This window comes from Phoca vitulina, unplaced genomic scaffold (genome assembly GCF_004348235.1).
Source record: "Phoca vitulina isolate PV1807 unplaced genomic scaffold, GSC_HSeal_1.0 scaffold10, whole genome shotgun sequence".
Classification (NCBI taxonomy): domain Eukaryota; kingdom Metazoa; phylum Chordata; class Mammalia; order Carnivora; family Phocidae; genus Phoca; species Phoca vitulina.
In genome coordinates, this window is record NW_022589713.1 from 35,547,701 (window position 1) to 35,561,082 (window position 13,382).

General features: G+C 32.7%; 1 protein-coding gene across 2 annotated transcripts in view; it reads right to left on the bottom strand.

The window, feature by feature from the left end:
* Positions 1-13,382, bottom strand: part of TOP2B (DNA topoisomerase II beta) — a 58,929-nt gene that overhangs the window by 18,643 nt on the left and 26,904 nt on the right. For both annotated transcript variants that reach the window (XM_032408804.1, XM_032408803.1), the window contains exons 9-23: positions 11,868-11,969; positions 11,644-11,781; positions 9,841-9,979; positions 9,368-9,525; positions 8,976-9,101; positions 7,951-8,061; positions 7,767-7,872; positions 6,358-6,467; positions 5,925-6,017; positions 5,719-5,833; positions 4,197-4,318; positions 3,852-4,000; positions 3,091-3,322; positions 1,434-1,568; positions 672-872 (exon numbers count right to left, since the gene is read on the bottom strand). In XM_032408804.1, the coding sequence (XP_032264695.1) occupies positions 672-872; positions 1,434-1,568; positions 3,091-3,322; positions 3,852-4,000; positions 4,197-4,318; positions 5,719-5,833; positions 5,925-6,017; positions 6,358-6,467; positions 7,767-7,872; positions 7,951-8,061; positions 8,976-9,101; positions 9,368-9,525; positions 9,841-9,979; positions 11,644-11,781; positions 11,868-11,969 (2,037 nt within the window). The remainder of the gene's footprint in view (positions 1-671; positions 873-1,433; positions 1,569-3,090; positions 3,323-3,851; positions 4,001-4,196; positions 4,319-5,718; positions 5,834-5,924; positions 6,018-6,357; positions 6,468-7,766; positions 7,873-7,950; positions 8,062-8,975; positions 9,102-9,367; positions 9,526-9,840; positions 9,980-11,643; positions 11,782-11,867; positions 11,970-13,382) is intronic.

The window sequence follows — 13,382 nt, forward strand, 5'->3', positions numbered from 1 at the left end:
AAAAGCATTCTATCTCTAAGTTTACAAATGTTAAATTTAAAGTTCTCTCTCCCCCATATACTCAATAGATGTGTATTTGTCTCTTTGTTTGTTTATAATTATGCTATAATTCATTCAAACTTTCTCAATTTGGAGGAAAATTTTTACTTCTTCTCTATCCTTTTTCTCCTTTTTTCTGTCTTTCTTAGCAGATGATGGCAGTTTGTCTCAGCCACTGTGCTACTGGATTTTTTCTTTATGTCTAAAAGCTAATCTGGAATGGAATGAGGGTAATCATACACGTTCACTTTCTACCTTTCTCTCCAATTATATACAAACACAAATATACAAGTTTAATAAAGCAGATTAGAAATATGGGGAGATGAGTACTCCACAATTAAAATGCTAATAGAGACAGGCATAAGGAACATGAAAATCCTGCACCAGTCACTCCCATAACTTTTGGTCAGGGTGTGTATCCCATGTGCTCAAGCCCAGATGCACCAATGCAGAGTTGGGATTAAGAGTAGTGGATAATAATCTAAAGGAATGCACCTTTAGATTCTTGATCAAATATGCAGGGGGAAAACCATTCAGACTTACTACAGCCACAACCATCATGAAACCAATTATAAAAATTCTACTTATGGCATGGAAGAAACATTAAATTAATAGTAAATCTAGTCAATTACCATGGAATTACAAGTAAGAGTAGTTTGAAGTTTAAAAACTTTGTGCAATCCAGCAGCTTCTGCTTGTGCTAGCTTCTCTTCAGTCATTTTCACCACAAATTTCACAGTTGTATCAGTATGATATTCTTTATAATCAGAAATTAATGCCGGTGTTTTATCTGTTCCATTTAACATAGGTTCTAAAACCTGTTCTTTGTATACCTATAAAAGATTTTAAAAAAAGTAATTCTCTTCCTGACACACACTCACGTTCTCATACTACAAATCATGCAATTTTTTAAATATTCCCTTACTCTGGTGGGGAAAAAAAGAAAAACCTCCCTCTCTATCATCTGCCCAGTCAGTACAGAGGACAATATACTGGGGTCTCAATGGTGAAAGAAGATATACAATGTAACGGTTCTGATTTGCTCATACACCAAAGGGCAAGGAAAAGGCTGAGTATGAAGAGGATGACATTAACTACATCTGACAAGAGATGACATGCATACTTTTAGATCTGTAACAGCTGATACTGACATGAATTTGTTAACCATATTTATAAGGGTTCCAAGCCAGCTTAAGTCATTCTACATGTAGAGAAATTAAACTTTTAAATTACTATCTGAATACTCAAAGCACAAATTCAACTGGATGGGTCAAAAATGTATATAGGAATTTTTAAACACTATACAGACTTAGGACAAACAACGATGGAATCATATTCTTACCAGAAAGCATTCCACTGCCCTCCTGACAGGCAGCGAAAATACTTCTACTAACCTGTGTCCAAGTTCTAACTGGAAGCTCTGTAATCTCTACTGTGTTTCTATCCACCACAAATATTTCACCACTGACTGCATACTGGTTTTGACCAAGCTCTTGGATGGTTCCTTTAAAGTTTTTGTAATTCGGAAGCTGCAGAGGAAAATAAAAATAACTTAAGGCCCTGACTTCTCTCCTAACTGCCAGTACAATATTTGAATGCCCCTTAGTCTATGGTCTACTGCTACTAACAGATTAACATGAATGAAACTAAGTTCCTCATCCTTAATAGTCTGTCTCCAAATAATCACTCAACCTTGAATTCATAGCTTCTGTTAATATAATCTCAGCATCTCGCAATCTCAAAACCTTAGCTTTGGGCGCCCGGGTGGCTCAGTCTAAGTGTCTGCCTTTGGCTCAGGTCATGATCTCAGAGTCCTGGGATACCACCCTGCCTTGGACTCCCTGCTCAGTGGGGAGTCTGCTTCTCCTTCTCCTTCTGCTCTGCCCCCCTGCTCTTGCACTCTGTCTCAAATAAATAATCTTTAAAAACAAAAACAAAAAACCTTAGCTTCATCTTTCCTAGTCTTAGAATATTTTTTTTCAGCCTATTGCCTCTATACCTCCTTCTCCCCTAGACTAATAATCCTTTAAAATCAAACTCCTTGGATGTTATATTGAAAGTCTTCCACAGTCTGGACCCATTCTAACTTTCTAACTTTTCTCCAATGATTTGCCTTCCATACCCTGAATATTTTGAATATTCTTACATATATATGTATATGTATCTATATACACATATACGTATCTACCCATATATATACTGAGCACATGAAAACATGTATTGACCAGATTGTCTTAATATTCTAAAATATATCTGAAAGGATTAAAACACTATAATCATAAAGCATTTTATGCTTCTATTAGAAATATCTTAAGTACTTTAAAGTATTTAAGGAGAAAAACAGATTTTAAATCATACTAGTAATGTTTTATTTTAAAATACAAGAATGAAATAAAACTTGGAGAGAAATACATAAAAATATGAAGTGTGCTTCTATATGCTGGTTTTATCAAGTTTTTTTCCTCTTTGCTTATATTTTCTACAATAAGCACTACCATTTTTGTAATACAAATACATTTTAAGTGTATCATGATAAAGGGAAATTTCCAGATGAGTTTAAATCACATAGAAAAGGGGAGGACACTTTTTTGAGAAGTTTTTCTTGGAGGTAGTCTGGGGCAAAAACAAGCACAGTGGATGATATAAGGGCAAAAATAAAAAAAATATGGGGATACATTAAAATATATACAATTGTTTTTAAGATTCCTTACAACTCCAATATGACTTAGTTCGAGAACAAAAAGTTGCATATAATTTTGTCATAAAAACATTATTCTCTATATAATTTAGATATTTGAAAACCTGAAATATGAAGTATTTTTAACTTTCAAAAAAGTTGTTCCCCATAATCCTTATCTCCAGGCTTTTCCCAAAGCTTGTATCTTTTACTATAAGCACATATCAAGTTACATACTACTAAGGTCTTTATTGTCCACAATATGTTCCAAAATGCAAATGCTTCCATTACTTTTCTAAAATGACTGGACTTTGTAGTTAGTACATTATCATTTGTTAAATAAACAATATAAGCAGTAAGTTCTAAATAATTACCATAGGATGAGGATCCAAGCCATCTAGCATTCGTCTGACATTGTTCACAATTTCCCTAGCATCATAGTTGGGTAGTTTACAAGCCCATCCAGTACCAATGCCCTCAGCACCATTTATTAAAACCATGGGAATTATAGGAATATACCACTCAGGCTCAACGCGTTGATTATCATCATAAAGGAATTTGAGCAGGTTGTCATCCACAGCAGGAAAAAGCAGTCTTGATAAAGAGCTAATGAAAGGGAAAAAATATGGAAAAATGTCCCATTTTAGGAAATTAAACTTTATAAAGACTTTACATTTCAAAAATTAAGAAAAATGCTTTTTAAAATTTTGATTACATGTACTTAAATACAATTTACCTAAACTTACTACCAAATACATTTCTCTCAGGCAGAAAGCCAGAATAAAATAGCCCTATTTTACTTACGTGCTTATTTACTAGTCCACCTAATTTCTTAGTATTGATAAATCATGTTTTATGGATTTCCTCTTACTCTGACTAAACCCCCAAACCCTTCTTCAGCCTAAAAAGTAGTTGGATCAGAAAAAATCCTTACATTAATTAGGACATGTTTCACGAATAATTCACAAACACTGAGATCAACAAACTTCATTCTATTTGCAATCAAGTAATTTGGAGCATTCACGCTCAACAGAGTACCCAATCATCTCTCCATACTTACAATTCTATTAAACATTTAGTTAGTTCCAATATACTTCAAGTAGAACTTTATATCACTGTATCAGCAAACTGTTACCTTAACATTGTGAAAATATAACGAGGGCTTGCAGCATCTTTGCCACCATGAAGCCGAGTTCCAAACTGACCAATAGGCTGAAGCAAGTTAATGTTGTTGCTTCCCACAAAGTTCTGAGCCAAATTCACAATAGTCATCATCAATGCTTGCTACAGCATAGAAACAGAATATAATATTAATATTCTAAATTTTCTATATATATTCCCTAATTTTTATTAAAATCCAAATTCTTGATTCTCTTAATTTCCAAAGAACTTATAAAAGAAAAAATACTTTATTATGCTTAATTATCATTCTTCATGCCAGTAAATATAGTTTTCAATTGATTTCAATCTTAATGCTTACTTCTCCATGATGATAAGCAGACATCTCAGCAACAGATCCAGCCAACTGGGCAACTTTTACTTCACGTTTATCATTCCTCTTGAAACAGGTAAATAAAACTTTTCGTTGTCCTGGTTTAAAACCTATTTTTAAAAAGAACAACCCTCTTTTAAAAATATTACTCCAGATATAGTTGCAATGTTTCTTTTAATGACAACAGTGTTCTATATATTCAGGAGAAAAAAGCAAAGATATAATTTGCTTTTGAAAAATAACTAAAATTGTTACTTGAGATTCTATAACACAGTAAGTACATAGTAACATGTTTTTATACCATCTCAGGCTATTCCAAAAGTGAGGTGCCAGGTAAAAGACCACCCCTTCTGGTCTTAAAGAACTGCTCAATGGCACCAAATCCCTTTCACAGGAGTTGCCGAATTGCCGAACATTCATACACCCAAAATGTCAGTTGTAACTAAAGTAGCAACAAACCATCAATAAGCCTAAAAAGTATATTACTAGAGTATCCCAAATCAGAAAACCCTTATAAAGAAGAGATGTGTTGTAGCAGTTAAGAATGCAGGCTTTAAAATCTCACTGATCTGGATACTCTTCTCAACTTGGCCATTTACCATTTGACTTTTTGCAAATTACTAAACCAATAGTCTCAGCGTCCTCATCAGTGTAATAGAAATAATTACCTTCCTAACAGGGTGATCATAAGGATTACATGAGATAATGCAAGCAAAGCATTCTGCTTCCTTATCATTCTTCTTGCTCTAGGCCAATGAGCACAGTAATAAACTTTTCAGTATATGCTAGCTATCATCATCATCGTGGGCTCAGAACATGGTAGAAACAAGATGACAAAATATGGCCACTTTCCTTGAGAATTTTATAATCTAATTGAGGAGGCAAAATTGACACAAGTAAAATAAGAGGCACACAATATTGGAATAGAAGTTTAGGCATCTGAAACCAATTTAGACTGCAATTGTTAGAGAAGACTTCACAGAAGGGATGTAACTTAAAGCTGAATTAGATGGATGGGTAGAACCATCTGCTATTAGCTGAAAACCCAAGCAACACAAAGATCAACTTGCTAAAAGTTATAAACGAAAATTAAATATTTCCAGATAGAAGAAAAAAAACTGCTCTAACTACCAGGTACCAGTTTCCAAATTTTTTTTGGCAAGTTCGATAAGTTAGGTTTTGGGTACTAAGGCATAAAGGTGTTTTTTAAAATTTAGTCTTGGATAACTATTTTAGAATTTATAAAAATCCCATTTTATATTTTATTTTAAAAAGTCTGCAATCAACCTGGGGCAAAACCTTTAAAAACTGGCTTTAAGGTTAATTTTCCTGAAAAGTTTAAGAGATTCAAATTAAGGAATATGAAAGATTTCAGTCCTACCAAAAGATCTCAAAAACAAATTCAGAATTTTAAATTTTATTATAAGAATAGCTTAGAGTACATGAAATTAAAATATACTCAATAACTACATACAAAAGTGAGAAAGATTTTAAAACAAAAGCTACTTACCATCAACAAGAGATGGTATAGATCTTTCATTGTCTGAGTTTGAGAAGAGAATCAATTCCTTGTTGATGAAATCATTGTAAGTCAAATGCTTTGTTGCTGTACCATACAAAAATTGCTAAGAGAAAAGTTATATAGCAACACTGTCATTATTCCTGCATGAATTTTAGTCTCTTTCATCCCCCAGACCACCACTCTTTATGACTAACCTCTGGTAAGCCATGTAACCTACGCTGTCTCCGGTCTTCCATAAAATTGGTTAACCATTCTTTTCTGTCATCAATCTTCTTTTTACTGAACGCCTGAAAGATTCCAGGTAACAATTCCACACATTAAAAATTAAATGACTTTCATTATACAAATAAAATTTATAAAGGCAAATAACTAATTATTAATTTCTCAGAAATTGAGTTTTTTTTCCAATAGGCTTTTGTCAAAAATATACTTGAACAGAAGTCTTTCAATTAAAGAACTTTGAAAGCAGAGCATCTGTGTGTGAGACTGGGGTGAAGAAACACTAAGATTAACTAGTTTGGACATTAGAGTTCAAAAGAGACTTACAGAAAACCAAGATTGGGAAGAAAGGTATGGCAGGAAGGGGGATGGATATCACGAAAAAATTTTTTTAATTAACTTGATTACCAAGGTAATGGCAGCATCGTCTTCAGGACCAGCATATCTAAACAAGATGCGGTGCCTTTCCATATCAGCAAAATATTCCTTTGCTTCTTTAGCTGTACTGGTACCCAACCCTGCACAATTTAAAAAATAAAACTGAAAAAAATCCAGACAGAGAATGACAAATACTACATGAGCTCACTTACATGTAGAATCTAAAATTTCGAACTCATAAAAAGAGTAAAATGGTAGTTGCCGGGGACTGGGGAGAGGGGGAAATGGGGAAATGTCAATCAAAGAGTACAAGCTTTCAGTTACAAGGTGAGTAAGCTCTGGGGATTTAATGTATAGCATGGTGCCTACAGTTAATAATACTATGTTGTATACTTGAAAATTGCTGAGAGATCTTAAATGTTCCTTCCATACACACAAAAAATTAACTATATGAGGTGATGGATATGTTAATTAACTTGATTGTGGTAATCAGTTTACAACATATGCATATATCAAAACATCATGTTGTATACTTTAGATATGTATAATTTTATTTGTCAATTCTTCTTCAAAAAAGCTGAAAAAATTTCCAAGAATTATGAACATTAATGGCTGTTTAAAACCATTAAAAGCTGACCGATCATGCTGGCAACACCTGTACCAATGGATCAATTTTAATAGACAAAAACCAGACATTACATGCCTCCTGATGTAAACATACAATACCACCTGTTCAATGTTTTTGCAATGTAAATCTAATCCAAGTCTTATCAAGCCTCCAATTTAACTACCAGTTAACAGAAAATAAGAGGCAGAGGAACATACTATATACTTAATGAAATTACAGGGATAATCAGCAAAATCCAGAATGTGTTAAATTATACAGGACAAACAATCCAACTTTTTGAACAAATAAATTACAAGGAAAAAAATATGAAAAGAGAAACAATATATTAAGATTTAATAGATTTATCAAACCAAATGCAATGTGTGGACCCTGACTGGATCCGGACTCAAAACAAAACAAAAAACAAAACAAACATTTTTATTATAATCAGAAGAATTTTAACAATGACTATTTAAGGTTATTAAAGAAAGATATGATAAATTATGAACATTCTTTAAACATTCTTTTAGAGATACATACTAATATATTATGGAAATAATATAAAATCTAGAAGTTATTTCAAACTAATGGGGAGGAGATGAGAAGAGTTTTGATAAACAGGATTGGCAGTGAAATGATGATTATTAGAGTGCATGGGAAGCCCATCATACCACTCTCTCTACTTCTATAAAATTTTCCATAAATTCTTTAAAAATCAGCCATAGTTACTTCTGTAGTCTAAAACAAACTTTCCAAATATTTTATAACGATCTCAAAAATAAATTTATGTCAGTGGTAACTTCACAAAATTTAAGTATTTTAAAATACAAACCTTTGTAGTATTTTATTTTCCAGGCTTTCTGGTTTTCTATATGTTTTTTCCACTCATCAAATTCAGGAATACTATAGAAGGAAAGTTCCTGCTTATTTTTGCTAGCCTTAAATTAATAAAAAAAAAATTAGTTTTCTGCTATTCTTTAAGCAACAGTATAAAAATATATTAATGTACATAGTACCTTCACAATAGGAGTAATGAACTCTTCAAGAAAGCCATGCTTCAAAAGTGATGGCCAATTGTGATGGATGAAATTAATAAGCAGGCCTTTAATGTGAGAACCATCTTGATCCTAAATAAATGTTAGTAAAGAGTGCTATAATAATTTTATGAAACATAATTATTTATATAACCAAATTTTAAAATGTATGAATGCAGCACAGGCAAAATTCCAAATTTTGGAACTGCACTTTAAAAACCAGTAAAGATTATCCTTTAGATGTACACAATAAAGAATTTTTTCTTAAAATTCAAATAATGAATATAGCTAGTGATAGACTAAATCTTCCTATCATTACAAAATACACTATCATTGTATGTTTTATATAGATTTCACTAAAAGAATGATTTAAGGATGAAAATACATAAAACATGGTTATAATGCCACTTCACTGAACAAGGGAAGGAGTAATCCATGGAGTACAGGTGTGAAGTCTTATCTTGATATAAAAACTGCTAAATTTCTGCTTAAAACTACATAGCAGCTTTTTCAGTGGAAGATTTTCTATACAAATGCTTTTAATTAGAGTACATGAGACAAGCAGTTGGATGCATATGAAATTCTTCCGTTTTGGTTTTCCAGTTCTTTCCTAAGTACTGCCATTTTACTATTCAAGTCCTAGTTTTTGCACATCCCTAATTATGCCATCATATACAAACATTATCCATCATCCTATTGATTAATCTTTGTTGCTTATAAATTTCATCATTCCCTTTCGACTTATAGGTAGGCTTCAACCCCACAATACTACCATGTGTTCTACTCTTCTCATATTTATTGCATTTAAAAACATTTTTAAAATAACCAAAAAGATAGCTGCATAAAATGTGCCTCACACAAACAATGCCATTGAATGTTTTCTTCTCCCCACTTTGATGTACAATCATTTTCCCTTTTACTTTCTTGGAGAAAGTCTCATGAAACAAATATCAAAAGGGCACCCTGAAAAAGATAAGTTTTAAATATGTGGCAACCTTTAAACCAACCTGATCAGTCATAATCATAATCTTCCCATAGCGTAAAGTTTTCAGAGATTCTGCATCATCATAACTTTTCTTGTACTGTAGACCAACTATTTTGATAATATTGTTTATTTCTGCATTTTCCATGATCTGTGCAAAAAGAAAAATAATTCAAAGTATGTTAAAAGTGTTGAGGGGTGCCTGGCTGGCTCAGTCAGTAGAGTATGCGACTGTTGATCTCAGGGTTGTAAATTCAAGCCCAACACTGGGTGTAGAAAGTACTTAAAAATAAAAAAAAAAATTTTTTTAAAGTGTTGAAATATATAAAAAGTGAGTCAGAATTTACTTTTAAAGCTCAGCAATTTAAATAAAGTATTAAAATGTCATATATATGTGGAGATATGAGAGAAAGATACCTGTTTATGAGAAGCTTCCCGTACGTTAAGAATTTTTCCCCTAAGTGGAAAGACTCCATATCTGTCTCGCCCAATCACACCTAATCCAGACACAGCCAACGATTTGGCAGAGTCTCCCTCTGTTAATATCAGTGTACACTCCAGGGAATGTTTGCCACCTGAGAGATATTAAAAATGACATATACTCCAAATTCCTCAATTTTACCAATGAGAAAAATGAAGCCAGAAAAATTAATAATCACAATGATGACAGTAAAAGGTTAAGAGTAACATTATGCTCAGTATAGTTGAAATGTTAAGTATATTTTACTGAATTCCTATCCCCCGAAAATTGGTAATATGTAGTGCATGTGTAATTTTAATGAAGTAAAATTATACTCTGCACATAAAATTGTATAGTCTGGAAAATGAATATTTTCTATAACCATACAAATAAACACTTAAAATCTTGAAAAAAAAAATCTGAATCTTACCAGCATCATTAGCATCATCCAGTTTGGGAATACCTTTGATTTTACTATACTTTACTGATGAACACTTCTTGTTCAGCTGAGTCTGGGCTTTAAATTTCACCCAATTCAGAATACTTTCTACAATGCCACAGTTAGAAGCCTAAAAATCAAAGAATAATGATATACAAACAAGCCAGAAGTTCATACACTTAGCTAAAATTAATGTAATACTTGGAATCTGTGCAGTTATATGGTGAAACACTAACGGTGATGATAATGATACATGCTAGTAAATTTTACTCTAACTACAGTAAAGCTAACTCAGGCAGCTATACACAATAACCTACTGTACAGAAATACAAACAGATTTGAATAAAGGGCAACTTACCGAAATATGAAAAAAACTATTATAATAAACCCCATGAAAAATATACATAGCTTTTGTTGCAAGTTAATTTTGTTAAAATTAACATGGTAAAAGCTGATCCACCCATGAATTTACTAGCTGGGAAATTCTAGACACTGACATTTCTTATATTCCTCAAAAACACAAATCTTGAATTTGCTATGACAAAAACTATTAATATATAGGAAACATTAGGATAATCAAGAACTTATGAATCATCCTTATTCTTTAAAAAGTTTGGTAATGAGAATTTCAACATTATATATTGTGTGTCACCATGCAGTGAGTCAATGTGTGACGAGATGTTAACCCAAAAAGAAGAGTGAAGAATCTCCAAGTTGGAGCTATTTATTTTTCATTATCCTGGGTAGTTTGATTTTAGGTGTAAGAAATAGTTTTCTGCAATGTGAGATATAAAAAGAGGTGGACTATGTTGCCAAATCTAAACTTAATCCACTCAAAATGAAAAAGTATAAAATCTAAAATCAAATCACTTCATCATGAATGCTATGAGGGCAGAAATTTGCAAAAGCATTAATGTAGGGTCATTTGTATTCAGAATTAATGATTAGATGCAAAAGTACTATTTCTACAGGCTTTAAGCTGGGAACCTAAAAAACAACTTTTGTTTGTGAGGGCATACCTTTGAATTTACAATACCAGAATGTGATAAGTAAGTTATTTCTATGGCAATTACAAAACACTCCTCCACCAAACTATAAACTTCCAAAGAGGGGCTGTGATTTATTCATCTTTACATTCACAGTGCAAATATATTTAAAGGCACTTTACATATGTTTACTTAATATAGGTTTACTGATGGTACTGCTGAACAAGGGAAGTGAAGTAAATCTTGCTTATATACAACAGATTATGAGAAATTATTAACAACTGCAAGGCTCAGTTATAAACCTAAGATTATTTATTTGTATTCTCACCTCATTAAAACAGTCCAAATACACGCAAAGTAAAATGAAATTTTAAAATATGTAGAATATGATAAATTTTATATTATGCATAGATTATCAAAATTTCAAAAAAAAAAACTATACAAAGGTAAAAATCAGTAGATGAAGTTGAAAGGAGTAGAAAAGATGAAATCAGGAGTCCTATAAGGACCTGTACATTTGTTAGAGGAAAATCTAGCTGTGTAATGGCCAATAAAAAACTAAAAACACAATCAGTTACATGAATCCCTACTTTCTTGGCAAAACAATCCATTGTTTTACAAAACAAAGTCTATCCTTAGTGGTTTTCAGAATTAATTAAAATAAATCAACTAATTATTAATTTACAGTATAAGTGCCTATGCTCACAGTTAATATGAGAAACTAATCACAAAGAGAATAAATAAGTCAAGAAAACTACTTAATCAACTCTCAATAAAAGCACTGAGAAATAATAAAAATTTTACTCACTGCTTTAAAAAATTTTTCTGACAGTTGGCATTTGGACCCAAAACTTTTGGGTTGCAGAGTCATGTTTTCCTTAGTCTGAGAATCAAAACTTGGATTTTCAATAAGGCAATTAATAAAAACCCATATATGGTTTTTAACCTGTTGAAAACATACCCAAAAAAAAAAGTCAACATCAGAACTTATATCATTTAATAATTCAACAGAATATATAAAGCACCACTTACTTGAAACGGTTTTACTGATACACCAGCTTTGTTCTTTTTCTTAACTACTTCAATCAGTTTACCAACAACTTGATCTACTACATAATCCACATGACGTCCACCCTAAACAGGAACAAAAAAATAGAATATAAGATTTTCTATAGCTAGGGTAGCAAAATACTTACATATTCTTTTTTTTCTTGAATGCGCATTTAATCTTCACAACTTTGTGGAGTCAATATTATTAACCCAATTATGCAGAGGCATAATATGAATCTCAGAATTGCAGAGTTGGTTTTTAAAAAATAAGGTCTTGGGGCGCCTGGGTGGCTCAGTCATTAAGCATCTGTCTTTGGCTCAGGTCATGATCCCAGGGTCCTAGGATCGAGCCCGGCATCAGGCTCCCTGCTCGGCGGGAAGCCTGCTTCTCCCTCTCCCACTCCCCCTGCTTGTGTTCCCTCTCTCGTTGTGTCTCTCTCTGACAAATAAACTTTAAAAATCTTTAAAAAAAATTTTAAAAAAATTTAAAAACTAAAAATAAGGTCTTTTTGGCTCTAGGTCCAATTAGCCAACTGTATAGAACCATACACAAAGTAAAAACAATCAAATAAAGAAACATGGAAATGAGAACGAATACTAGCAGACACAAGACTTAAACTTAGGAAATGCGGCAGCCATTGCCAGTTGGCCATCCAATGTCCGTTCCCCCCTTTATTAAAAAACCTAAATTTGTTTTTACTTGGCAACATGCCCAGTTGGGTTAAAATATTAACCAATCTAGACGCCCTTGCAGCTAGAGGTAGCCACTTGACTCAGTTCTAGCCAGAGACGTTAGTGAGATACACTAGATGGGATTTCCAGGAAAACTACTGTATTCCTGATAAAAAGGGAGTGATTTAGTTGGTATACACATTTGCCCAGCCCCTTTCTCTCTCCCTAGAACTTGGAATTGAGGCATAGAGAAGAGAGCAGGTATCTTAAAGGCATGAGAATGAAAGCCACATGCTAAGGATGGCAGAAAAGAAAGTGAGGAAGAGCCTGGTCCCTGATGATGTAGAGTCACAGTACCAAACTAAGACTGCCTTCTCCCAGTCCCCAGTTATAAGAAGAAAAAATAAAACCTTTACATCTTTATGCCATTGTACATTAGGTTTCTATTACATATTACAAAATGCAATCATAACTGATGCAAAATTTGTTGACTTGAGAAAGTGATGCTAGATCATAAAAAACACTGAGTATTAAAAAAATAAGTTAAAACTTGAAGAGTGACAAATTATCAAATCACTGCTTTAGATTATTCTAGAATACATGCTTGTATTGCCTAAGACTTTATTATGATCAATGGACAAATGCTTTTAGATGAGAAAAATTTCACTCACTTTTGAAATCCAAAAGCCTACAGAAGAGTGTTCAAACTCCTTTGAATGGCATATAACACATTCCACCATCTGACCCCAAAACAGACTCCTCTCCTATTATTCCTTCTTTTACACTCTAAACTCAGAACAGACTAAGGAATATGTTAACATTCTA